Here is a 25,714-nt window from a genome sequence, read left to right on the forward strand (position 1 = left end):
TTGCTGTTTGTATTGTCGCACTTCGCCTACGTCTCGCTCTGCTCTTCTATAGCAGAATGGGTGTTCCCTCCTACAGCGAAAGGGAAGCACTTATGAAGGAGATAACGAAGGAAGGAGAAGGGGGGAAGCAATCGAGTCCCATGTACGTACGGTGTAGCACGCGGAGCACAACTCCGACACAACGGTGCTTGCCCTGTTATCTGCTTGTCGGTATTGGTGGTGTTTGCTTTTGGAAGAGCTGTACAGAGACGGTTTATACCCGTCACGCATGTAAATTAGATATTTTGTGGAGCGCTCTCGCAATGTTGGATGCCTCCATTATTATTGAAAGGGGGGGAAGAGAAACCTACTACCAAATACATACATATGTATATATATTAAAAGAAGTGCTTTGCGGTAATGCCTTTCGCTCGGCTGCTGGAGACGGCGAATTCACCCTGCAAGGCACCCCTCTTATCTCTGTGACGGTTGACTCCCGCCCTGGTGAGCATGCTCTTTATTGCGTTGGCAGAGGAACTCCGTTGTTTGTTTGTTTGTCTTTGCGAGCTTTGGTAGCTTGCCGTCTTCATCATCCCTCTGGTGCTCTTCGGTGTGAAGCTGTAAAAAGCTCCTCCTCTTGCCCTCTCCTTCTCTTTCTCTCTCTCCCTCTCTATGTTTGATCTGCTTGTTTGCTTTGCGAAACATCCGCGCCGCGTGACGCTGGGACAATGTCACTTACAGCTAAACATAAGTGGATAAACACAGCACAGTGCGAGCACCTACATACTCTTCTCTTCTTCTTCTTTTTTTTTGTTCTTCAGTTGTTGTTCTGTTGCTGCTGTTGTTGTTTTCGCTTACGAAAAACTCGTCTTTATCTCCCCTGCATCAGCACGACGCCGACGACGCACGCGCAACGCCGCTGCGTGTGTGTGTCCGTTGTTCCCTTAATTCATTCATTTATTTATTTATTATTATTTTCTTTTATATTCGTACACATAACTTGATAGAACGCCATTCCTTCCTGCCCTTTTTATCTTATTGCTTTCCTCCTCGACGAGCTCACGCCAGTCTACACCGCAGCGTCCCCCTGCTCACACACGTGACTCTTGCTCTCTTTCCTTCGCTTTTCTCCCGTACCCCATCACGCATCGTGGGAGGTTAGTTTCTCTCTCTCTCTCTTTCCCTTAAGTTTGTTTTCTCCGCTGTTTTTCTCCAGCTACAGTTTTTACTTGAACGCGTAACTCTAGTTTTCAAAACGTTCTATTTGCAATCTTCGGTAGCACTCCGTCTTAAATTGTCGTCATCAAAAAAAGGATACATACATATATATATATATATATAACTTGTTTCTTCGTAACCGGAGCTCTCCGTCAGCGCTCTGTGTTCTTCTTTGCTGTTGTTGTTGCTATTGTTTGTGTATTTCTCGTTTCTCTCTCGTCTCTTCTTCTCCTTTTTGTGTTGTTGTTGTTGTTCCGCATTCCGTGCGAAAGCCTGTGAGTTGTGTCTGCACTTCCACTCTTCTGTCCGCCTGTCTGTCTGTTTTTGCTTAGCCAGCGGCCTTCCGATCAGCGCCTTGCTTAAGTTGATTGTTTGTTGTTGCTGCTTGTTTGATTTGCGTAACTCTTTGAACTCTTTCTTCCTCCTTCTCTTCCTCTTCTGTTGCTGATTATCATCGTCATTTTTTTTGGGGGGGTTGGCAAGCAGAATTTTGAATCTTTATTTTTTGTTGTTGAAGCCTGTTGACTCCTTTTGCGGCGGCTGCCCTCTTCATCCTCTCCCTTTGTGTGTGTGTGTGTGGCTTATCATCATTAGTAGTCCTACTATTGACTGCCTTCTTTATTTCCCTCGTTGTTGATTTTATTTCCTTTTCTTTCTCCTTCCTCTCTCGTTCTCGTCTCTGTTTACTCCTTAACTATTTTTATAATTAGTACGATTATCTCTTTAGTGTTTTCTTTTTCTGCTGTTGTTGTTGTTGTTTGTTTGTTTGTTTTGATTGTTTCGATCTCCTCCTCCCTCTCGATCTCTCTCCTGTCGTGCTCGACCACGGTAACGGAGCACCGCAACGTTGTGTGCATCGCCCAGTGCTTGACGGAACCGTGAAGACGGCACCACCACCACAACTCCACAGACAACACGACACGACAAAAGGAAGGAGCTAAGCGAGACGGCTCTTTTTGGTCTTTCTTCTTTCTTCTTCTTTTTTTCACGACGAACTCTCGATAATAGTTTTAATCAGGAATACATATATATATATATATATATATATATATATATATATATAGATGTATATGTATATCAACTCCACCGTACTTAAGTATTATCGAAACCGGTGCGCACGCACAACCGTCATCGGACGCGGCTGTTTTCAGCTTGTTGAAGGTGTCTTCCTCTTTTGTGATTCTTCTTCTTCCTTCGACTTTCCGTCATCTTCTCGCTTAATTGATTCTCCATTTTCATTGTTTATTATTATTGTTTCGTGAGAGCTGTCCGACTTTCTCTCTCTTCCCTTTCTCTTCTTCACTGCAGCCGTGGTTTTGTGGTGCTCTGTGAGACGTAGTACCTCTTTCATCGCTTCTCCATTTTGGGGCTTTTTGTTTTGTTTTGATCTGCAGTCTGCAAGGAAAAAGGAACGCATAGAGATATACACGCACGTGCAGATAGCCTAGCATTAGTGAGAATACCGAAAGGTACTTCTACGATACTGCTCAGTTCTTCGTTGTTGTTGTTTTTCCTTTTTGCGCTCACGGCTTGGTTTCTTTGAATCCCGGTCGTGCCCTGTCTTGGCCGTTGTTGTTGTTGCTGAGTCAAGGGGCCTTCTCTTCTGTTGTTGTTGTTGGGTATACACTGCTCTGACTTGTGTCATTAGAAGGAGCGGCGTTTGGGGGTGGGGTTTTCCTTCCTTCCCGCGCAAAAAATAGCCTTACCTGTTCGTGGTGGCAGAGATTTATTCCTTTCCCTCGGGGAGGGTTGTCTTCCTCGCTTGTCTTCGTCCTTCTCTCTCTCTCTCTGTCTTGTATTTTCCCTTGTCTCTTTTGTATTAGTAGTATAAAAAAAATATCTTGGTGTTGTTGTTGATCCTATTCCCAGAGAAACAACAACTCCACCTCATCTTGTTATATCGACTTCGTCTTTGCTCCGGGTAGGTGCATGCGTGAGTGGTGGTGGAGGGGAGTGTGTGTGTAGCCTTCGCAGTTGAACGCTCCACGTTTTCGCGTCCCTTGCTTTCTCTCTTCTCTTTTGTTCGTTTCTCGTATGTGTAGCACAGCCCATTTTCAGCTGACTTCCTCATCTCGGGGGGCTTTCTTACCTTCGTCCTTTCCTTTTCTTTCTCTTCGCCTTCTTTGGCAGTTCGTTTCTATTGTTCTTAGTATTTATTCTCACAGATAAAATTTATCTCAAGTTGTTGTTGTTTTTGGTCTGTTGTCGTGGTTTTCGATTGTTTGCGGTGACGAGCACTAGCGTTTACCTGTGGGTTGTTTGGTTGGGTTTCTTCTTCTTCTTCTCTCGCTTTCCATTGCATTTTTTCCTGTTGGGTCGTTTTTTGCTGTCGTAGCCTCCCAACCGAGTTCGCTGCTTCTGCCGAGAAGGATCATCGCCGCCGCCCTCTTCGTCTTCCTCTTCGTCTTCCTCTTTCTTTTTCGAGGTGGGAAAGCGACGCCGCGCAAGTGCATCCAGCCCAAGAAGGTCACTTGCTTTTTATTTTCCTTGTAATAAATTTGTCTTCAAAGATTTTTTTGTGCTGTTGAAACAAACAAAGAGACGCATCTCTTTTTTTCTTCTTCAGTGTGTGTGTGTGTGTGTGTTGTCGCTGCTCGTGAAGCTCGCGCGTGTTGATTCAACTCGCAGAAGAACTCGCGACTCGCGCGCTGTGAACTCTACAAGGGCCAGCAGCCGCCTTTCTTCTTCAAGTACTTCCTTTCCTTTCCTTTCTTTTCAGTTGTTGTTGTTGTTGTTGCTTTTGACTCTTTTCCTTCTCGTTGAACCTCCAATAAATAATATATTTTTTTTTTCTCTCCTGTTGTGTGTTTGCCGATTTGTTTTCCACGCCCCTTCCTTTCTCGTCCTCTCCCAATTCAAACTTAAAAAATGGACGACGAGTCCTACTACAACTACCGCGATGGCAGCACGATGTACAGCGCGACGCCAATCCGCGTCCAGACGGTGGGGTCCTCTGCGCCAGCGCCGGGGGAGATGGACAGCGGCAACAGCGGCAGCAGTGGTGCTCGTCGAGCCTTATTTCAACGTTTCAGCAACGGCCACTCCACCACCAAACCGCCGCAGCAGCAGCAGCAGCCATCCTTTCCGACGCCGACGCCAACGCCGCCAACCATCCGCGGGACACGAAATCCGCGCCTCAACTCCGAAGAGCGCGGCGTGCGTGGGGCCCCCACAGCCCGCCCAGCGCCACAAGAAACCGCCACCGCCGCCGCCCACCCAGCCCCGCCGCCCGAGGCCCCGGCCACGGGGGCCGCCACCGCAGCACTCGGCAGCAGGGCGTCCACGATGCCAAGTCCCGGCGTGACAACGTCCGTCGTCGTTCCCGGTTCAGCTCGCGCGGCGACCAGCGAGACGCCATCCGGCGTAGCGACTCCGTCCAACCCGGTGGAGAGGCCGACCCAGGCGGCCGGCACCAGCACCGTCTCCCCCGCTACGCTGACGCAACTGCGGACCCACTTGGCGCGCAGTCACGGCCTGGCAGGGCAGCCCATCGTAATCGCGGCGGGCAGCGAGGCGAGCCGCACCACGCCGGGCGCGAGCAACGGCAACACCGCTGCCGCCAAAAAGGCGGGGCAGCGCGAGCAGCACCTGGGTGATCGGCCAGGGGGCAGCACCGCCCGTTCGTCTGACGGCCGCGAACACACCAACAACAGCGCCGCGCCGGAGCAGCCAAAGCCACGACTGCCGCAGCTGCGTCCAGTTGTCGCGGCCAACTCGGCCACCGTCGAGCGCCTCAGCACCAGCAGCGCAAATCACAGCGGCGGCATGAGCGGCACGAACAACACCTCGGCGGCTGACGGCGGCGGCAGCTCCGTCGGCGTCGTCTACGCCCACCAGAGTCACCTGACGGCCACCAACGTCACGCGCATGTCGCCCTCGCCCGGCAACGGCGGGGTTGTGTCGGTGCTGGAGCCACTGCGCACGGATGCCGACGACAGCTTCAATCCCAGCCTGCTGGAGTCCACGGTTGGGCTGGAGGACGGGGACCTGGCGCCGGAGGTGGCGGAGGCCTGCCACAGCTTCCTGGAGCATTTACCCGTGGACTGGGCCCGTGCCGTCGTGCGCGCTATCACCCTGCAGACCGCCACGCTGCAGGTGCCACCGCGGCTTCTGCGGGCCCCCGCCATCTTCGACTCCTACGCGGAGTTACGCGGGGAGGTGTCCGCCACGCTGGAGGCGGCCGCCGCGGGCAACAACAGCACCAGCCAGGGCGGTGGCTCCGGCAGCCTTGTCGGAAAGATCGAGGCCCAACTGCCGTTCCTGTACACGATTAATCTGCAGCAGCTCTTGACGGTCGCACCGGCCCTCCTGCGACACCGCCTGCACAACACCCGCGGCGTCAAGCTGGACGAGCTGCGGGCCGGGTTCCGCGGCAATGCGCAGACGGCTGCGCGCACCGAGGCGTCCGTGAACCGGTACGCCTACCTGCCGCACGTTCAGCGCGATGTGCACTTCGGCGCGGTGCTGGCGCAGGGTGCGTTGCGCATGATGACGCCAGGCCCGCGGCTGACAGACGGGACTACACCGACACACGGCAAAGGCTGCAGCAACGGCGGCGACAACGCGGCGGATGGGGCTCGAATCTCGCCGCGGCAGCACACGCACCACGCGTCGTCCGCGCAGTCGCAGCCGGCGTCCGTTGCCACGAATACCACGACCAGCACCGCCGCCGTCGCAACCCCCACACGCACTTACACCGCCGTCTCCTTTGAGAACTTCGCGTCGATCTTTCTGAAGGATCGCTTCGACATCGCGCAGACGGAGCGCAGCGGCAGCGGCGGTGCGAGCAACAGCGGACGTCACGGCGGCCGTCACCGACGCCGCATTGACCCTTTCTTTGAGCGCGAATTCGTGGCCACCATCGCCACGGGGCAGGAGGAGGCGGCCCTCTTCGCCAGCACCCTCGCCCCGGAATTCATGGTGGGTCTGCCGTCCTTCCTGAAGCACCCGGAGCGGGCCGTGCCGCTGAGTGTGGCGGCCGCTCTACACCACCTCTACACCGTACTCAACATCGAACTCTTTCTGCGCTCCTACACGGCGGCGACGCTACGAAATGCGGCGGTGGCGGCGGAGATGAACACGGGCGCAGCAGCAGCCACAGGGCGCAACGCAAACAACGACAAAAGCAGCTCGAACGTGAACAGTGGTCGCATCCATTTTGTGGCAGGCAACCCGGCGACAGTGCTGTCCCTCATCCCCTCGGAAGCCCCACCTGCGTCGTCGTCGTTGATGGCGGCGGCGGCGGCGGGCTCGCCTGTCCTGCGCGGTCCTGCGCTCGAAGTAGGCATGCTGTACGTGCGCAACACCATCGTCTGTAGCGCCAGCACACCCGGCATGGAGGCGTACCTCATCTTCCTACACCAGATCGTCTACCCCAATCCGCAGGGCCTCAGCGGGCGTCGCGACGGAGGAGGCGCAGCAGCAGCAACAGCAACATCATCTCCCAACCCACCACCACCGCCATGTCGGGCCGTGGTGCAGCTTTCTGAAGATGCCAACGGCAGCATGGCCGCCCCGCCAGCCCCGCCTTCACACACGCGTCGAAGTCCGAGCAGCAATGCGAATCCTACGAGTAGAACGAACCCGAGCGGCAACGGCGACGGCACGCCGGGCATCTTTGAATTACCCACCATAAAGCACGCCGCGGCGGAGATGACGCAGTTGGTGACGTGGGTGCAGGACGTCCGCTCGCACGACGCGCGGCACGGCCAGCCCTTCTCGTGCCACCTGACCTTCGTGCCGACGCACATCCCGGCCCTCGCCGCGCCGACGCCGTCGCAGCTGTGCGCGCCGCTGCCGCACATCGAAATGGAGGACGCGAACTCCTTCCCGTGTGTGGCGGTGCTCGCCACGGTGGACCTGTGGAAGACGCTGCCGCCGCCGGCGGTGTCGAACTTGCTGCGCATCTTCTTTATGCTGGACCGCCACGCGCAGCGCGTGATGGAGCTGGAGTCTCCGGACTACGGCACGGAGGAGGAGGAGGCAGCGGCAGCGGCGGCCGTCGCAACGAAGACGCGCAACAGCGCCGATGACAACGCGGCGGCAAAGACGAACCCCGTGGCGCATGCCATTCCCTTTCCCGATCCGCAGCTGCGGCAGCACGTCGCGAGCGGCATCGCGCTGCAGGTGCGCGCCTATCTGGAGCGCATTCCATTCATTCAGCGCGACACCGGCAAGCTGCAGCGCCTCGTGTCCTTCTTCATGGCCCGCCTGCACTTCTACGAAGACCTCAACGAGCGGCACTGCAAGACGGAGGAAGAGTTGCAGCAGGCGGAGCTGCAGCGCATGGCCCGGCAGCGCACCCACGTGGCGGACACCCCGCCGCCAGCTACGCTGCACTCGTCCGCGTCCTTGTCGCTCTCATCGACGCTGCCGCAGGCGGACGACGACGTCTACGGTGTGCGCCGCAAAGACCTCGGTGACGCCCTCGCCGTGGCGCTGGCGGCCGAGGCGGTGGCCGCATCGTCAGACGGCACCGCGGCGGCACGACACGGGGGCGGAGACGGTGGGTCTGCGCGGGTGGGAGTTGCGCACGACTCGTCCTGGCTGCGCGAGCCGGCGCTTCCGCTGCGGCGAGAGGAGAACGTGACGGCGGCGCCGTCGCTGGTGGTGCTCCTCGTTCCCCAGCGTGACGTGCAGCGGCGGTAAAAACGGAAAGGAAAGCAAGCGACGTGGTCCGCTCTCGGCGCAGACGTAATGTTGTTTTTGTTCGTGTGTTCTTTCGCCACTTCTTAAATGGCACTGGTGTGTGGGTGTGTGGCGCCGAAGGTGTGGGCGGTGTGCAGACGGTTTAAAAATGAAGAGGAACGAGAACGTTCACGACGAGTCGAAACTCCTTGTTGTTTGTCGCGTGCCTTCTCCCTCTCCCTCCCTCTCTCCCCACAACTCGTACCAATTAAAAAGGCAGCAATTGACGTTCGGCGCACCGTGATGAAAGCCGCTGCTCGGCGGCGAGGACGTTGCAACGGGCGCTTCATCGGGAGCGCCAGACATGTTTGTCGAGAAGCATTAGCCGTGTGTGTGTGTTTGTGTGTTCCTTGTTGGCTTCGATCGTTTCGCCCTTGCACCACCCAGCAGCGTTTCCCCGTCACCATGAAAGTATCAGGCTTGGGTGTTGCATCGAACGCCACCATTGGGGAAGTGAAGGTCTCCTCCCTTGAGCTGACCGCGCCACGGGGTAGCGGTGCAATGGCATGCGTGCTCACCGCTGCTGTTATTTGCCGTCTGCGCTTCCAACTACTCCTTTTCACCCTCTGCCCGTCTGCCTTCTGCTTTCATCGTGTGGCCGCCACACCTCATCTCCCAAGCAACGCTTTTTATTCCTTTGTTTTCTTTTCTTTCTTTGTCACGTGCACGTTCTTAAGGGGTCAAAGCACATAGACACGTGGTGTTTACCATTGTTTATTATTTCTCTGTATCGTTTAAGGAGGACAGCGGACCCTTCATTGTCGCGGCGCTCAGTCCCAGTGGAGTGCAACAGCACGGTAGGGCATTCGACGGTCCTCTCCAATACACAAATAAGTAAAAGAAAACGAAAAGAAGTCCGTTCTCCCACCACCATGGAGGGCAACTTCTACGTCTCGGACGTGGTGGTCGACCGCGAATTGAAGTCAAAATACGGTAAGGCGTACCTTAAATGCCCACAGGAGGCCAAGCGCTACGGCGAGTGCATTGAGGCAGGACAGATCAACCGTAACTTGCAGCGGAACAGCTGTGTCGAGGAGCGCCACACACTGCACGCGTGTGTGTCGAAGTACCTGCGCGCTGGCGCGGCGGCTAGTCGTTCTGAGTAAGCACGTAGAAGCAGCTCCTCTTTCTCTGGCTCTCTTCCTCGCTCCTCTTCGTTACTCCTAGGGCCAGATTCGTACTGTTCATGTATTCGCCTGCGCGTGTGTGCGCCGGCGAAACGCAGCGAAGACAGCTGTGGCGCTGCTATCGTCTAACGTTTTTTGAGGGGGGTTGGTTTGTTATAGGTGTTGTTGGAGGGCTCTGGCCGACGGTGAGCAACGAAGAAGTCGTGTGCGCCACGGCACTTCCGTGTGAGTGTGTGTGGGGAGGCACCATCCACTGCGAATCCTCCGTGCTGTGGATCACGCATACGTGGGCCATGCACATCAACGAAAGAAAAGGAAAGAAAAATCCAAAAAGCGTACACCACCGGGAAAGCAAGCTCTACGCAATACTGTTCCCAAAGAAAAGGTGTGAAATGAGAAGATGTTATGCACTTGGGCGCGATTCAAACTGGGAGGAAAACGTGCAGAGAGTTGTATTCTTTGGCCTTCCTCGCTCGTGTTTTCTCTTTTTGAATTGGACGCACGCATGTCACGACGATAGTTATATATAGTTATATACAGTTATATATAGCGTGAGTGCGTGGTGGTGTGCGTGGTTTTTGCGGCAGCACCAGAAGCAGAAGGGCGTCCTCCCAAACGAATAGGCTACCGCGTGTGTCCTCTTCCTTTCGCTACTCAACGATGCACTTTGGTGCTGTTCGCGGGTGTGTATGCGCGGGTTGTCATCGGCAACCGTCTGGGAGGCGGAAACACGATGTAACGAAAGAAAGTAGGGCGAAAGGAACAGCAAACAAACATAGTACTTCCCTTCTCTCCCGCTCTCTCTCTCTCTCTCAGTAGCTCTAGCGGTTAGGTGACACACGTCATTCCCCCTCCTCGTCATGTCGGTGCGTCTCTCAGCGCAGTATTTTTCTTGCATTGCGCGCTGCGCAGGCGTCACCGCTGACGCCTGCGCAGCCCGCCGGCACACCGCGCACCACTGCACCGACACGCAGCGGCGTTGTATGACGTACTCCACTTTCGGTGCCATGCGGAAGAAAACTCAGCACCGTAACGAAAACACATCTGCGAGCTCCCCGCCAACTCACCCCGGCGCGTCGTCGTCGTCATCGCGGCCGCTGCAGTCCTCCGTGCAGAGCCGCAAAGAGGCAGAAATGGCCTTCCCAAAGACCCTTAAGAGTGGACGGCCGGCGCAGCAGAATACCGTGTCGCAGCAGCTCTTCTACGCGAACACGGCCAACGCGTTGGAGATGGCGCAGCAGCGGCAACGGGACCGCGAGTACGCGCAGCAGATGCGCGAGCTGCACTCGAAGAGAGGCGCCGCAGACCGCCGCTTCTTCCGACGCAGCTCTGACTACCGCGACATCCAGGACGCGGACCCGTACGCCGCCATATTTGGGGAGTCGGGCGGCACGCAGCGGCTGCGCACCGCGGCGTGGCAGCGACAGTTTGAGAAGGAAAATGAGAAGGTGGAGCTGCCGTATGAGCGGACGAACGTCATGGCGCGTCTGGCGCCGAACTTCTTTGTGCGCTACTTCGTGAACCTCCGCGACAACGGCGGCGCGGACCACTTATACCTGTTGTGGACGTGCGCCTTCACGGCCGTGTCCTCCCTGGCGTTGGTGGGCTACCTCTTCTACACCCCGCCCTCAAGGGCGCGTCCGACGAGTGAGATTCGGTAAGTCGTGTTCTATATATATATACACGTTTCCCTATCTTTCTTTACTCTTCGAAGAAGGCGTGATTCTGGCGAAGGGGAGGGGAAAGGTACGGCGCTGCCGTCGTTCACGAGCTCGCCGCTCCTCCATCACAAAAGAAAATACTCTTTTCACATTGAAAGTGCGCAGGGAGCGCATGCACGGCGGAAATGCGTGTTTCGACATCCAGCGTGGCAAAGCAGTTCTCAAACGAAAAGGGGGAAAAAGAAAAGAGAAGGAAGGTATTGGAGAACTGTAAAAGCAAGCAACAGCGAACACCTAGCTTGATAGTTGTTGAAAGCTGTCGACGTTCATTTGTTCCGTTATGTTCTTTTCCCTTCTCCTTCAGCAGCAGCTGCTGCTGAAGCTGCGTGCAGGCACGTTCCCATGGCTCAGATGCGTCTCGACCGCCGATCTTTTGGTTACTGCTGGCTCACAGCGACATGTCCTGTACGCCGTTCCTTGTGTTCCTTCCCCCCCCCCCTCCTCTCTCTCTCTCTCGATGCACGTCCTCTCGCCTCACACGATCAACACAGTCCTCACGCTACTGCTGCAGCCTTTACCATCCTCACGGTCTTGTTTTTGCTCTTGTCTTATTATTTATTTGACGGTTCATATACACCTCTGTTGTTGTTTGTGCAGGAAACCGAGTGGAAAGGATGCCGGCTGACTTTGCCCTCGCGAAAGAGTGTCAGCTGTTTCGCAAGGATGTAGACGGCGTACTGGCACTGGCCGCACAGCTGGTGCTCTCATCCGCCTCTCCTAGTACGACGACTACGACCACGACGAGCAGCGCCACCACGGAGCATTCGGTCCCCGCGCCGTCCTCGTCACGGTTGCTGGCTGGCCCGTTAATCGGTGCGGTGCTGACAGAGGCGCACACCCGCACGCTGCTGCACAACGCGCTGGTGCGTGTGTTAGTGCCCGCGCAGCGCCACGCCGCCCTGCTGCAAGACAACAAATACGTCCGGCTGGCGAACGAGGCCGAACGAAAGAAGCGGCAAGAGCAGCAGCAGCAGCAGCAAAACCCCTCTGGCAGTGCCAACGGCACAGGCGGGACAGCCACCGCTCCGGTCGCGCCTTTGTCGCTCGATGCGCAGCAACAGCGGTTTCGTGTAGGCCGCGTCGTTGGTGTGGTACCCAAGCCTGGTGCAAAGACCCCCGCCGCCGGCACCCGCAGCTCGGCCGCCACGGGGGACCCGTCACAGCTGTGGCTGCTCGCCGTCTACGTGGGCGAGTGTGTCGAGCCCTTTACCGTGGCGTCGCTCAGCGATGACGTCTTCACCGAGGCGGAGCACCGCATCTTTGTCCAGTCGGCGCTGTCGACGAATCGCGAGGACGGTAGCCGTCGCGCCAACGTTCTGCCCAGCCAGCAGCCGGCCCTTCTCTCGCGTGAGGCGGCGGCCACGGTGCAGCAGAATATTAAAGACATCCGACGTGTTCTCGCCGTGGCCGACGCCGTCGCTCTTCAAGAGAAGGACGGCTCGGTAGAAGACGACGCAGCAGCAGCTACGGTGGACGCGTACACCGCAGAGATGCTGCAGCGTGCGAGCGGGGTGAAGCGTCCGCGCGACGGCGACAGCACGCTCTCCACCAACACCACCACTGCGGCTGGGAACAGCACGGCGGACGACGACCAGGACGGTGCATCTTCCCCGCTCGTCACGTTCCTTGGAAACGGCGCTACCTCGCAGGCCGCGCGACTCGCCCGCCTGACCGACGACATCGCGGCGCGGGGGCAGCAGCTGCAGCAGCTCCGCCAGCTCCTACATCAGAAGGATCAGGAGGTGAAGTCGGCCCTGCAGCAGCAGCAGCAGATGGAGGCGCGGCACCGCGGCGAGGTGGATGCGTGGCGGGCGAAAGCCGAGGAGCAAACGCGCTCGCAGGCGCGCGCGGCGCAGGCGGCGGCCGACTCGCTGGAGCAGCGGGATCGGCTGCTGGAGGAGGCGAATACGAAGCTGCGACGACTGGCGGGGATGACGACCAAGTACAAGCAGGTGGTGGACGCAGTGGCAACGCTGCTGAGGCGCAGCAGCAACACCAGTGGTGACAACGGTGGTACACCGACGAGTCCGGACGAAATCCTTGCCGCGCTGCAGCACAAGTCGCTCGTGTAACTGACTGGTCGAAGTTGATCCCCTACCCCCCCCCCCTCTCCTTCTTTGGATTGTCCGAGGAACACCTTTGTATCCTCCTGAGGCAGGCCGTGATTGTGTGTGCCTGCGAGCGCAAAGCCTCCGCGCCGGCAGGTGACGATGTTGGAGGTGATGAGAAGAGAAAGTCAGAGGTGCTTCTTGTTGTTCTCGATTTGCGAATCGGCTTCATGTGTAAAGCTTGACAGCCGTCAGTTGTCGGTGGTACACAGAGCTACATCTAAATACGGCATAACTAAATGTAACTATTCTTACTATTCTACAGACACACATGAATCAATTGCCGTGCAGGCCGGGTACGCTGTCTGCCACATCTTCGCCACCTGCACAAATGCAAATGATTGAAGCTGTCGTTGCCCATCATCTACTGCTGGTGTCCACCACCACCACCACTACTACCCCAGCCTCGACAAGAGTAAAGTGCTTCACTGATCAACTCCACCTCCGCCATCCCCTCCTCTCCCTCCCTTCTTTCTGATTATTTTTCGTACTCTGCATCTCCACTCAACTGTGGGTTTCATGACTATTAATATTATGATGCTCTTTATTCGTGGCGTACGCGAGGACAAACATCGTCATCCACACATCCCTGCCGACTGCTCCCACGCAGCGCTTCCAGCTCAGCGCTCCTTAGGAATTCTTGTTCTTCTCTTTCCCTTTCCACCCTTCCTCGCTCCTTTGCATCGATCCTCGTCCTTCTCTTCGGATGCCGCTTTGATTCGTGTTTCGTCGTTAGGCGTGCAGACCAGTCCCTTTTTCGTAGGTGAATCCCCAGGCCTAAGCGAGTCCAACAACCGTTGGTGGCAACCTGCACGTGTGTGTGTGTGTGTGTGTGTGTGTGTTTACTCTCGCGTGTTTTCTCGAAGGGCAACACCGCGGCAATTATTGCATGTTATTTCTGATTTTTCTTTTGTTGTTGATTTAGAGCGCGCGTGCAGCGCGGAGTACTTCGCTGCCCGAAGGGGAGTCCCCCGTCCTTACCCACCATTTTCTTCTCGGACCTTCTTTGGCGGCAGTGAAAGCTCCTCTTGAAATCATTAAAGAAAGAACTCACGGAAAGCGTCGCTCTTGCTGTTTCTGTTATTATTATTGTTGTAACTTTTGTGTTTTCTAAAGGGGATCGTGCAGCACCGGATGAACAGCTTTTATTTGTTCACGTAAAGCATATTTAACAGCTACTGGCCACTTGTGTACCCGCATGTGCAGCAAAACTTGGCACGTGTACACGCAAGCACAGACACCTGCGCACAGTCTCGAGGCCTAACAGTAGCACGCGCGTGTAAGCAACGCGCCGAAGGCAGCAGCCGACTTCTCGCGTCCGTCGTCGGGTTTTTTTTTCGTGTAAACAATAAGGAGCACTCTTTGCTTCTTTTATTATTATTTTTCCTGCTCCTTTAACGGTCCTTGACGATGCGCCGCACGTCCCAATCTTTGTCGGCGGCCGCCGCGGCGCAGCACCGCATTCACGGCGCGCCCCACCTCCCTCCCTCCACCTCCGCGGCCTTCACCATTGTGCCGCTCACAGACGCGCTTCTGCCGCTGCTGGAGCCCGTGGAGGCGGCCAGCTACCCCCCAACGTACTGCGAGGGCATCGCCGGCTACGCGAAGCGTCTCCACGCCCGCCCCGCCTGCCCCTCCTTCGTTTGCTTACAACGGACGAGCGCACAGGCGGCGAATGCCGATGTTGCGGCCCTCGTCGCGGCGGGCGCGGTCGATTGCCTGCGTGCCATTGGCTACGCCATTACCTGCCGGCTGCCACGCCGGACCGCGTCGGTGCTGCTGCGGGACGCGCCACAAGACGATACGAAGACATACCGGAGCGGTGACGGCGACGGCGACGGCGACAATGGTGACGACAGAGAGCCAGCTGTGGCGGACAACCACACGCGGACTACGCCACCGATCAAGGCGGACGACGACCGCCTCCCCTTCCCTCTGCCCGCGCACCGCGCGGATACCTTTTACGTTCACGACGTCGCCGTGCACCCTGAATTTCGCGGATTGGGCGTGGCGGGCGCGTTGTGGGCGCAAATCGAGGAAACACGCGTCACGTTGCAGCTGAAGCGCATGTCGCTCGTCGCCGTCTTCGGGGCGAGCAGCTACTGGGCCCGTCACGGATTTCGCGAGGTGGCGCGAAAGGCGCTGCCGGACGACACGGTGCGTGTCCTGGAGGACTACGGCGACCACGCCGTGTTCATGGAGCGAGAAGACTGAGAAAGTGTGTGTGTGTGTGTTGCTTCTCCCCGTTACACCGAAGAGCGCCAACGCACAGTGCTCTTGCAGCGGAGCACGTCGAATCGAAGTTGCGCTACGGTGCTCCTGCTCACACCCACTCTCCCTCTCCCTCTCTCCCTCTTTTCTAGTCGCAACTCGCACATGTGTTTTTCGAGCCTCTTCTAAAGGTAAAGAGCTAGTTTTAGGTGGAGGAGGATACGCTATAGTAGCTGTCTCATTATTATTGTGAGTATTTACTGTTCTTGTTATTTAGAAAAAAAAAGCAGAGATGAAAGCCCACGAAACATCGTTGGGCTTGGCGGCCGACGCAGGTTATTACGATGTCGTCAAGGCCTTGCACACAGGAATCCTAAAAAGAGGGGGGAATCGACAGGCGGCGTCACCGTTGTTCGTTGGATCACGGGAGACGTTAAAGCAAGGAGCATTGTTCTGTGCCTCACGAAACGCTTCTCTTCCGTGCTTTTCGAAAGCTATCTCTCTATTTTCTTCTCTTCTTCTATCTGCGTGTCTAGTGGTCAGTACAATCATAGTCTGCTTTCCTATAACCCAATAACTCTATCGTCTCGTCGTCTACGTCTTCGTTTGACAGTGTGTGTGTGTGTGTGTGTGTGTGTTCCAGCGTGGGCTTCTCTCTTTGTCAGTCATCGTTGCCTCGTGGAACGCTCTCCGGTAAGTGGAAGACCTCAGATTCGACGGAAGCAAGAAAGAAGGAAGAGCTGCAAGACGTAAGCAATGTTCTCAGCGTCAACCACCAACGCAGGGCCGTCGCCCACGGCCTTTTCTTCCTCTACCGCTGCCGCCGCCAATACCAGAAACAACAACGGCAATACCGCGACATCGTCCTCCCCGCCGCCGCCGCCCCGTCCATCGCCGTCTTTCTTTTCGCGAAGGAGAAACTCCTCTTCCGCTACCCCGACACCGACCCCTTTGTGGTGGACGTGGCGACGACCGGCAGCACAGGTGGTGGCGGCAGCGGAAGCGGTGGTGCGTCTGACGCGGCGTCTAATAAAGCCGGCAGCAGCAACAGCGGCAACAACAATAATAATACTGGAAACGGCAGCGGCACAGCGAAGGAGAGCAACGCGAACAGCAACGGTAAAAGCAGCAATACCGCTACTGCTGCAGGGAGGAGCGATGCGACGAGCATGTTCACCTCTACCTACCCGTCGAACTCCTCCTCCCGAGACCGCCACCGTCGCGGCCACAGCGGCGGCGGTAGCGCAGACACAAACAAGAGCAGCGGCAGAGGCGGTGGAGGGATGTTGCTCCCCGACAACCTCGCTGCTACCCCGGCAACCCCCACATCTGCCACAGGCGCTGGGGGCGGCGGAGGGGGCGGCAGTCGACTCCAAAAGAAGTCCCCGCACATGCACGTGACGATGGCGGCGAGCGTGAAGGGCAATCGTGGCGGATCCCCTCATGCAGCGGGCAGTACTACTGCTACCGCCGGCGGTGGTGGGGTGGCGACGACGCTGGAAGCAGCCGCGACGGCGTCCATCAACAGTGCCAGTGGCGTCGCCCCGCAACGCGGTATGCGACGGCCCATGTCCGCCTACAGCCTTGTGAACGATAGCTTAACGGCGAGCTTCGCCGGGCTCTCCTCGTCTGCTCACGGGCAGGGGCACCGCACTGGGTCGCCGTTAGCTGGTCCTAGCGGGGGAGCCGCAAACACCGGCACCGCGCTCGAGAGCCGTCGTGCATCGCATGTCAAAAGCAGCAATAGCGGTGGCGGTGGTGGTGCCGGTGGGCCGCCAACCGGCCCCACGACGCAGGTGCAGAACACGTCCACTGGCAGCACACGGCGACAGACGCCCTCCAACTCGCCGGGCTCCGTCGCCATCCTTGCCACGCGGAGCAGTAAGTCGAGTCATTCCGCCAGCAGCCGCACCGCCCCCCTGCAGCAGCAGCAGCAACAATCGCAGAACACAACAGGGGCGGCCACGTGCGTGGGGATTGCCACCAACGTCCTCATGCATCTTCTGCGCGGTGCGCTGAACGGGTGCACGACGATCAACATGGTCAACTGCACTTTCCTGGTGTTCCCGCTCATACTGGCCTCCTCGTGGTCCGCATCGCTGTCCTTGGCCAACACGACCGGCAACGATGTGAACCACAGCAACAACAACAGCGGCGGTGGCGGTGGCGGCAGCACATATGGGGCATCCGCGCTGGACCAGCAGCGTCAGCCGTCGCGGTCCGCCACGGCGCTGCTGGTCGTCGCGATGAAGCAGCCCGACACCGACGCCGGCGCCATTGCGAATTTTGCGCAGTGCTTTGTGAATATTCTGTGCCGCGAGGAACAGCGCTGCCGCTACGTCTCAGCCGAGCTCGATCGCATGGAGGCGCTGACGAACCACTGGGTGGTTGGTGGTGGCACTGCGGTAGCGAAGGCGGCGGCGGATATGCGTCCGCAACAGCAACAACTCCTCGATCTTCCTCTCCGACAAACGTCGTCGTTCTCGATGAACCGAGCTGCCAGTTGTGACGGAGGGGGACTTCATGGGATGCGAGGGTCGACGTCACCGCAGCTGCAGCATAGCCGAGCTGACAGCAGCAGCGGTGTCCTCCCCTCGCCCCTTGCAGCAGCCGTCGCATCGCCGCTGGAGTTGGAGAAAGAAGAAGGAAGTGATGCAACCCGAACGTACGGCGACTACGACTACCTCTTCGCTCCTGCCCGACTCGCCGTACGAGGAAGCAAGGCGGCCAACGTACGCGGCAACAGCAACAGCAGCGTGATGCATCGGACGAGCTCGCACGGTGGCCACGCCGGCGCCCACGGCGCTGCACCACCGATGCGGACGACCGCCGCCGCTGCCGCTCCTGCTACTGCGTGGGTAGACGCGGAGGATGACGCGGAGGGGGAGGAGGCGGCGGTGCGCAGAGGAGCGGCCGGCAGCGACAGCGGTGGTAATGGTGGTGGTGTGACAGCGTCGCCGACGCGAGCACCTTCGCCGCTCACCGGGCGGGAAGGCGGTGGTGGGCAGCGGCGTCGCGGCGGCGGCCCGCCTGCCCCTTCCATTCTCTCCCCCACCTCCCTCTATCAGCAACTCGCCACCTACGTGGGGCTGGCAGCGGAGGTACAGCAAGTGGCGCAGTGCATTGACCTGTGGAACCGCACGAGTCGCGGGGTGGAGGGCGGCAGGCGGCTAACGCGTTTGTCGGGTCGCGGCTGCGTTGGTCGCCCCACCAGCGCAGCCGCAGCAGCCACAACAGGGGGACAGGCTCGTAATGGCAACGCTGCTGCCCCTCGCGATTCCTTCCACCGCTCCGTCAATGGAGGAGCCAGCTCTCAACAACAACAGCAGCAGCAGCAATCGTTGGTGACAGCAGCTCCCGGCGAAGTCCTCGACGCCCTGCCCGACGCCATCCTCGTCAACCAGCTCTTGCTGCTGCCCATGTCGCACCTCACCGGGCAGGAGCGACTGGAACTGGCGCAGACGACCCGCTCCGCCTACTCCCGCATCCACCCCTGCAGCGTCATCACGGTAGCGGCAGGCCAATTCACGGCGGACCTGCAGCGCAGCTACACGGACATGATGGGCCGCCGCTACGCTAAGCTTATCCCCCTCGCTACCGTGTACACGTTGCTGATGGCCCTGCCGTCGCCGCGCCGCGCCGGCTCGCTTTATCGCAGCATCGAGCTGACGTTGCTAGAGGCGGTGCAGCGTCGTCACGCCCGCTCGGTGGCAGCAGCAGCGGCAGCATCGGCGACAGCGACAGCGCCGACCACCGCGACGCCAACGGTGAATATAGGCTCCACAAACTTCTCCGCCGCGCATACGAGCAGCGCCGGCAGCTTCCCTGCTCACTCCGGTGCCGCCGGTCGGTCCAGCTGGGACGCTGTTGCGGAGGAGGAGCCGCCGCCGTTGTTGTCGTCATCGTCGGCCGTGGCAGCCGCAGCGGCGACCACCGTGGCTGGGCTGGACTTCTTAGCGATGGAGATTATCGACTTCTTGCGGGTGCACGGGGCCATCTCGGTCGCGTCGGAGATGTGGGTTTCCTTCACCCACGGCGAGGTGACCCCGGTGGAGTACGTCGAGGCCGCCGTTGTGCGCCGGCGCCGGCACCGCCTGCGGGCAGAGCGACGACGCCAGCGCGCCACCGCCACTGTCGCGTCCTCCTCCTTCGCACATCATGGGCGACACAAGGACCGGCAACAGCTCTCCGATACACAGGTACCCGGACCAGAGCAGCAACAGGGAAGGAGCGGCGCAGTGAGCGGCGTCTCCGCCGTGCACGAAGACAGCAGCAGTTGGGCAAGCTCGGAAGCCACCACCATGGCCATTGACAGTTCCCACAGCAACAGCAACGGCAACAACACCAGCAAAGCCGCAGCGACGGACACGCGCTCGGGGACCGGGACGGCGTCTTCGGCTGAGGATCCATTTGATGCTGTAAAAGACATGGACACCGTTCCTGCGGCGCTGGTGCTGCACATGCTGGAGCGGGTGGTGGACGCGCAGCACTCACAGCAGCAGCAGCAGCAGATGCAGGGACTGCCGTCCTCGTCGTACGTGCCGATCCCAGCCTCGGTGATGTCGTTGAATGGCAGCAACGGCGTCGGTGGATCGCGGTGCAACGGTGCAGATGCGGAGACGGCGTCGACCACCACCACCACCACCACCACCACCACGGGCATGCCCAAATCTCCCAGCACGGGCAACACCATCCCTGCCGCAGCAGCGGCAACGACGTTGATGGGTGGGGGAACGGCCCGCACCCCGCGGTCGTCAGAGACAGACGTGAGCGTCATGCGTGCGGCGTACAAGGTAAACCGCCCTCTTGACGCCCTCGCTGCTGGGCACGCACGAGCTGCCGCCTCGTCCGTGCAACAACAGCAACTTGTCACAGCGCACCCCGCAAGCGCCACGGCGAGTGCGGCCTCCTCACCCCCTCTGCTCTTCATCGTACCCGCGCAGTCGGGCCGCGGTGCCACCTCTTCCGCAGCTGGAGGGGTGGCACCGAACACGTCCAGCGGCAACAGCGCACCACCTCCCCCACAGCAGATCAGCTCGCCCGCCGCCCAGCTCTCCGTGTACTGTGCCTGGGGCTCTGCGTGCCCTTTGTGCGAGCAGCTCGCCTCTCACCCACAGTGCTGGACCACCGCCGCCAACAGAGACTACACGGTCGGCTACTACGTCATGAGCGCTGCCCATCACCTGCGCAGCGCACCCGTCCTGCACCTCAACTTCCCATCCCTCGATGCGAGTGTGCGCACCTGCGCCTGCCACGCCCGTCGTATGCGCGACCACGTGGATATGTCCTCCCTTATGCAGAACAGCTACAACATCAGCGGGGGCGGCTCACTCGCCGGTCAGCGCGCCGGAAGCAGCAGCAGCGGCAGTGGTGGCGGCGGCGGACTACTGCACTCCCTGCAGCCGTGGTTTATACGGCCGCACATGTTTGTCACGCCGGTCACGGCCGCCTACGGGGTGTCGCCGTTTGAGATTTTTGAGCGGCTGTCGTACCACACTAGTCACGGCGGTAGTCACAACGATGGTGGGCCGCTTCGACAGCAGCAGCAGCGGTGGACGGCGCTCGGCGGCCCCTCCGCGGCGGGGGTCCCGCTGGTAGTCCCGGTGAACAACACGAGCTCCCTCGTGGAGCCGGAGCGGCGCGACATTCTGCTGCTCACCCGCACGCAGGCTCACCAGCAGGAGGCCTCGGAGGCCGCCTCCCGCCGCGGCGCCACCGTCGGAGTGGCCGAGGAGCAGGGCCACACGCTGCTGCAGTGCGCGGATATCCCGGCAGGGGCGGTGGACTTCCTGCGGCGCAACGCCAAGGTCATTCGTCGCCGCCTCGCCTACGCGCGCGCGCAGCAGACGGCGTTGGCCCGTTTTGAGCAGGCGTGTGAGCGGCGTGCGGCCGCCCACGCAAAAGGGTTTGCGGCGCCACCGCCGGAGCAGACGCTCGCCAGGACGGGGCCGTCCTCCTCGCTGCTTTCCGCCTCTGCGGTCGGCGCGGCAGCGGCAGCAGGAAGCAGCGGTCGCCTGGGGCGCCACGTCTCCACCGCCACGTCCCCTAGCGCCGAGGACGCGCGGTCGGAGGCGACGACGACCACAACAGCGACCACCGTCGTTGGCAAATCGGCGGCGGTGTCCGTCACGTCTCCGTCGACGGTAGACGCCACGACGGACGGGGCTGCTGCTCTCCCCTCTGCGCCACGGCCAGTGTTAGCAGCCTCCACGCAGCCCATGCCCCTCCGCAGTGCTGCGGTGGAAGTGGACAACGAGCCACACGCCTCCTCGCCGCTGCTGGGACCGGCCGCCGCCGCCCTGTCGAAGCTCAGCAGCAGCGCCGATGCGCGCCCGCGCTCCCTTCGCTATGGTCGTCGACAGCTGCCGCTGCACACCGCCACCAGCCCCTTAACGAACGTGAATTTGCTCCTTTATAACGCGACGCCGACCGCCGCGGCGGCGGAGCTGGCTGTGGAAGAAGAGCGTCCTCAAAGAGAAGAGAGGCCTCCGTCGCAGCAGCCCCAACAGCAACAACTAAATAGCGGCTCGGCCACTAATGGTTTTCCCTTTGCGGGGGTGGGCGACCTGCTGGATGGCGGGCGCAGCCTGCCGGTGGAGGTGCTGCTACAGTACATCCTTCACCACCTCATCGCCCTCAGCTGGGGACGACGCGGGGTCGAGGTGGATACGCTGGTCCGGCTGCTCGAGCGCAACCTGCGACGACTGCCGCCGCTGCTCGCCAACTTGCAGTACGTGCGTCAGTTGCGCAACGCCGGCTTCACCAGTGAGTCGGCCGCCGTCGCGGTGGCTGCCCTGCACGTCCCTGCTGCCGCCGCTGCGACGACGGCAGCGGCAACCACGAACACAGCCAGCCCGGACGTCACGGCGGCTGCGGCCCCCGCCTCTTCCTCCCCTTCTGCGGTGTTCACCACGGTGCACACCCGACTGGCGGCCGCATCGTTCAGCGTAGGTGGTGGCTCACGGCCGAGTCCTTCCGCGCTGACGGACACGGCAGAGGAAGCCGCTTCCGATACAAGTCCGTACAGCGGCTGCTCGCGTGCGGCGACGGCGATGCCCGTCTCGGAGTCCGAGGTGCAGCTTCTACAGGCGTACGAGGTGCTGGAGAAGCTGAGCCTCATGGAGCTGCTGGCGCCGTACGCGACGTGGCCGGTGCGCACGGTGCCAACGCGGCTGCTGCTGCACACGGTGGTGAATGAGTTCAGTGACGTGCTGTACGTCGACGGCGCTGAGCGAGACGAGGAGGCCGATCACTGGGACCTCCCTGTGGCGGCGCAGTGAACGCGCCCCTCCCTCTCCATCTCTCTTCCACCCCACCCGCCTATTGTGTACGGCTTTTTGTTAATCCTCTGGTTGAGGTTCTTCTTCCCTTTGGGTTACGGTGCATCACTGGTGCTTTAAGTCTCCATAATAGTAAAAGAAACCCCGGTCAACTCCACTTTGGTTTCTTTCATCATGAAGGGTGAAGCTGTGGCAAGTCTGCTCTTCCCCCTGATGGCGCGCATACGTGCACGATACGGCGTCCCATGAGCTTTCGAAACGTGTTGGGGATGGTGCGTTGCGCCGCCCACTTCTTTTGTTTTCTGCTGTACCTCTTCCTTTCCTCTCTTTTCCTCCTTTGGGTTTCCTTCCTTGATGTCGTTTGGTATGCGCTGGGTACCCACCGCCGCAGCTCCGCACATCATCCACAGCGAGCGTTAGAACAGTGTAAATTTTCTGTTAAAAGCGAGTTCTTTCTTCATCATCCTCATTTCAGTAGACCAGCCACTACCGCTTACTTTTTCCCTTTCTTTGTAGCCATCTATATCAGCTGCCCCGGCGCTCCACATTTATTTTTGATATATATATATATATATATATATATATATTTATTCTTCCGGGCAGGGCGTAGGTCACCTTCTTCTTCTTGGCCGGCGGCGCCGTCACCTCCACCACCTGGTTCGGTGCAGGGTTCGGCAGCGCATCTCCGTTACGCGCCTTCTGCTGGACCCTGTCGGTGGTGGCCGCCTCGTCGAAGGTGCGCTTGCTGCCCGACCGGCGTGCGCTGCTCTGGCTCTTCGACATCTGCTTCACATGGTCGAGGGCCTTGTTGGGCAACGCACCAGAGCCGGAGGCGGCTGCGTTGACCTGCGTGAAGGAGTAGGTCTGGAGCCCAGATCGGCTCTGCGTCGCCGCGGCAGAGGAGTCCATTTCGGCAGTTCTGTAGTCGGAACTCGCGGCGATTTTCGTTTTTGATTATTACTCAGTTCTACGCTGACACACACACACACACACAGACACGCGCCAATCACAGTGAGGTGTGAGCGGAAAGAGAAGAGAAAGTGGACGGCGAGCGAAGTGCAGCGGCTGTTGTGAAGCGACGGCGTCACCACAAAGGCTGGGGAGTTAGGGTGTGCGTGTGAATATAGGCAGGATAGAGAGAGACGGGAGGAGGACCCCTTAAACTGGTACAGGTGCTAGAGGAGAGGGGAGATATACAAAGCCAAAGGAGAAAACGAACGAGGCAGCGAGGAGGGAAGAAAAGAAAGGAAAAGGTACGTCCAAGCGTCTAAGGTCACCAAAGGGAGGAAGAACAATATATATATATATATATATATATATATACAAAATAAATAGCACCAGAACATGGAGGAGGGCCACTTCTACGTCGTGCTCGGCGAGGACATCGACGTGTCCACGCAGCGCTTCAAGATCCTGTCGCTGCTGGGCGAGGGCACCTTCGGCAAGGTCGTCGAGTCGTGGGACCGCAAGCGCAAGGAGTACTGCGCCGTTAAGATCGTGCGCAACGTCCCCAAGTACACCCGCGACGCCAAGATCGAGATCCAGTTCATGGAGAAGGTGCGCCAGGCGGACCCGGCGGACCGCTTCCCGCTCATGAAGATCCAGCGCTACTTCCAGAACGACAGCGGCCACATGTGCATCGTCATGCCCAAGTACGGCCCCTGCCTGCTGGACTGGATCATGAAGCACGGCCCCTTCAGCCACCGCCACCTCGCGCAGATCGTGTTCCAGACCGGCGTCGCGCTCGACTACTTCCACAGCGAACTCCACCTCATGCACACGGACCTCAAGCCGGAAAACGTTTTGATGGAAACCACTGACACTGCGGTCGACCCGGTGACGAACCGGCAGGTGCCGCCGGACCCGTGCCGTGTGCGTATCTGCGACCTCGGTGGCTGCTGCGATGAGCGCCACAGCCGCACCGCCATCGTCTCCACGCGCCACTACCGCAGCCCCGAGGTCATCCTCGGCCTCGGCTGGATGTACTCGACGGACATGTGGTCCATGGGCTGCATCATCTACGAGCTCTACACCGGCAAGCTGCTGTACGACACGCACGACAACCTCGAGCACGTGCACCTGATGGAGAAGACGCTGGGCCGCCTGCCGAGTGAGTGGGCCGGCCGCTGCGGCACGGAGGAGGCGCGGCTGCTGTACAACTCGGCGGGCCAGCTGCGGCCCTGCACGGACCCCAAGCACCTCGCCCGCATCGCGCGTGCGCGTCCGGTGCGGGACACGGTGCGCGACGACCTGCTGTGCGACCTGATCTACGGCCTGCTGCACTACGACCGCCAGAAGCGGCTGACCGCGCGCCAGATGGCGACGCACCCCTACGTGCTGAAGTACTACCCCGAGGCGCGCCAGTCGCCCAGCCACCCCGACAACCGCCCCACGCTGCGTCCCCCGCCGATTATGTGAGATGCTGAACGCATAGATTCAATATATATATGACTTTCCTTTTTTCCTGTTCGCTGTCATTGTTGCCGTCACGTAGCACGAAGAGGGCGGAGGGGAAGTACAGTCGTACCACTGCACGAACGTATCCTCACTTACGGATGGCACGCGGTGCTGACGACTCATCGACGCGGACCACCTAAACTTCTGGTCTTTGCATCGAAAGAAAAGTCGTTGGAGACTGCGTGTTTGGTGTTCAGCTGCTCTGGTCTATCGCCACCTGGCAGAGGCGAAACAGGTAACACACCTTGAGCACGTTGCGTACAACAACAGATTTTTAAAAGTGAAAAAGGACTTCTTAGAAGCGACACGGTGACGGTCAGGGAGCACGCACACAACAAGCACGTATACAAACGTATAGGAAGAAAAGCATTGTCCTTTTTAGTTTCTGCCTCTACGCGCATCCTGAGGGGTTTTTTGGGGGTGGCGAGTAATTCCCCGGTTCACGTATGAAGGGGTCTTTTGCGTTTGTGTCTACAGCCCAACCGTACGGCCGTTGAACGCGCTTCAACAGCGTCGATGTTTCTCCTGTTGCTGTTCACTCTGCGTACGTGTCAGTGCCGTTGTCAGTGAACCCCTGCTTGAAGCTGCATGAACAATCGGTACCCACCTTCTTTTCTTTTCTTTATGGAGGGAATACGCGACTGCAAAAGGTATCAAGAAGAAAGGAGAACCACTACTCGGTCAGCTCGCGCCCTTGTTCGCGCAATCCCGACTTCCCTCCAATGATCAGCTCTTCTTCTTTTTTCTTTCTTGTAGAACCATATTTAAGAACGTCTCTGTTCAGTGGCCCTTCGATTCCGTTTTGTGTTTCGATATATATATTTGTGTGGGCGGGTGTGTGGGTGGGCGGGTGTGTATACGATCGTATGCGCGTGTAGGTTTCTTGTTTGATCTAGATGCAATGCTATTCTTCTTCTTTCTCTTCT

General features: G+C 59.0%; 7 protein-coding genes across 10 annotated transcripts; all 7 read left to right on the forward strand.

The window, feature by feature from the left end:
- Nucleotides 1-4,065: 4,065 nt before the first annotated feature.
- ABB37_06902 (hypothetical protein) lies at nucleotides 4,066-7,845 on the forward strand (the record flags this gene model as incomplete). The annotated part of the gene is made up of 1 exon (XM_015805345.1): nucleotides 4,066-7,845. The coding sequence occupies one exon, from the start codon at nucleotides 4,066-4,068 to the stop codon at nucleotides 7,843-7,845; it is 3,780 nt and encodes a 1,259-aa protein (XP_015655958.1).
- Nucleotides 7,846-8,502: 657 nt separating this feature from the next.
- On the forward strand, nucleotides 8,503-9,538 carry ABB37_06903 (hypothetical protein). Of its 2 annotated transcripts, none has more exons than XM_015805346.1 (1): nucleotides 8,503-9,538. In XM_015805346.1, the coding sequence occupies exon 1, from the start codon at nucleotides 8,757-8,759 to the stop codon at nucleotides 8,988-8,990; it is 234 nt and encodes a 77-aa protein (XP_015655959.1). In that variant the 5' UTR covers nucleotides 8,503-8,756; the 3' UTR covers nucleotides 8,991-9,538. The 2 variants fall into 2 exon arrangements, with proteins under 2 accessions (XP_015655959.1, XP_015655960.1); XM_015805347.1 differs by having other exon boundaries at nucleotides 8,560-9,538.
- Nucleotides 9,539-9,825: 287 nt separating this feature from the next.
- On the forward strand, nucleotides 9,826-10,672 carry ABB37_06904 (hypothetical protein; the record flags this gene model as incomplete). 2 transcript variants are annotated; one of them, XM_015805348.1, is made up of 1 exon in its annotated part: nucleotides 9,826-10,672. In XM_015805348.1, exon 1 carries the CDS (start codon nucleotides 9,872-9,874, stop codon nucleotides 10,670-10,672), a length of 801 nt encoding a protein of 266 aa, XP_015655961.1. In that variant the 5' UTR covers nucleotides 9,826-9,871. The 2 variants fall into 2 exon arrangements, with proteins under 2 accessions (XP_015655961.1, XP_015655962.1); XM_015805349.1 differs by having other exon boundaries at nucleotides 9,835-10,672.
- A 674-nt stretch (nucleotides 10,673-11,346) lies between these two features.
- ABB37_06905 (hypothetical protein) lies at nucleotides 11,347-12,804 on the forward strand (the record flags this gene model as incomplete). The annotated part of the gene is made up of 1 exon (XM_015805350.1): nucleotides 11,347-12,804. The coding sequence occupies one exon, from the start codon at nucleotides 11,347-11,349 to the stop codon at nucleotides 12,802-12,804; it is 1,458 nt and encodes a 485-aa protein (XP_015655963.1).
- A 598-nt stretch (nucleotides 12,805-13,402) lies between these two features.
- Nucleotides 13,403-15,054, forward strand: ABB37_06906 (N-acetyltransferase GCN5; the record flags this gene model as incomplete). Of its 2 annotated transcripts, none has more annotated exons than XM_015805351.1 (1): nucleotides 13,403-15,054. In XM_015805351.1, the coding sequence occupies exon 1, from the start codon at nucleotides 14,251-14,253 to the stop codon at nucleotides 15,052-15,054; it is 804 nt and encodes a 267-aa protein (XP_015655964.1). In that variant the 5' UTR covers nucleotides 13,403-14,250. The 2 variants fall into 2 exon arrangements, with proteins under 2 accessions (XP_015655964.1, XP_015655965.1); XM_015805352.1 differs by having other exon boundaries at nucleotides 13,449-15,054.
- A 538-nt stretch (nucleotides 15,055-15,592) lies between these two features.
- ABB37_06907 (hypothetical protein) lies at nucleotides 15,593-22,331 on the forward strand (the record flags this gene model as incomplete). Its single annotated transcript, XM_015805353.1, has 1 exon — nucleotides 15,593-22,331. The coding sequence occupies exon 1, from the start codon at nucleotides 16,221-16,223 to the stop codon at nucleotides 22,329-22,331; it is 6,111 nt and encodes a 2,036-aa protein (XP_015655966.1). The 5' UTR covers nucleotides 15,593-16,220.
- A 389-nt stretch (nucleotides 22,332-22,720) lies between these two features.
- ABB37_06908 (putative protein kinase) lies at nucleotides 22,721-24,749 on the forward strand (the record flags this gene model as incomplete). Its single annotated transcript, XM_015805354.1, has 1 exon — nucleotides 22,721-24,749. The coding sequence occupies exon 1, from the start codon at nucleotides 23,676-23,678 to the stop codon at nucleotides 24,747-24,749; it is 1,074 nt and encodes a 357-aa protein (XP_015655967.1). The 5' UTR covers nucleotides 22,721-23,675.
- Nucleotides 24,750-25,714: the final 965 nt, after the last annotated feature.

The sequence above is a fragment of the Leptomonas pyrrhocoris genome (genome assembly GCF_001293395.1).
Source record: "Leptomonas pyrrhocoris isolate H10 chromosome Unknown, whole genome shotgun sequence".
Classification (NCBI taxonomy): Eukaryota; Euglenozoa; class Kinetoplastea; order Trypanosomatida; family Trypanosomatidae; genus Leptomonas; species Leptomonas pyrrhocoris.

Excerpts from the sequence above, each read along its gene's own strand:
- ABB37_06903 (XM_015805346.1), top strand. The coding sequence starts at position 8,757 with ATGGAGGGCAACTTCTACGTCTCGGACGTGGTGGTCGACCGCGAATTG.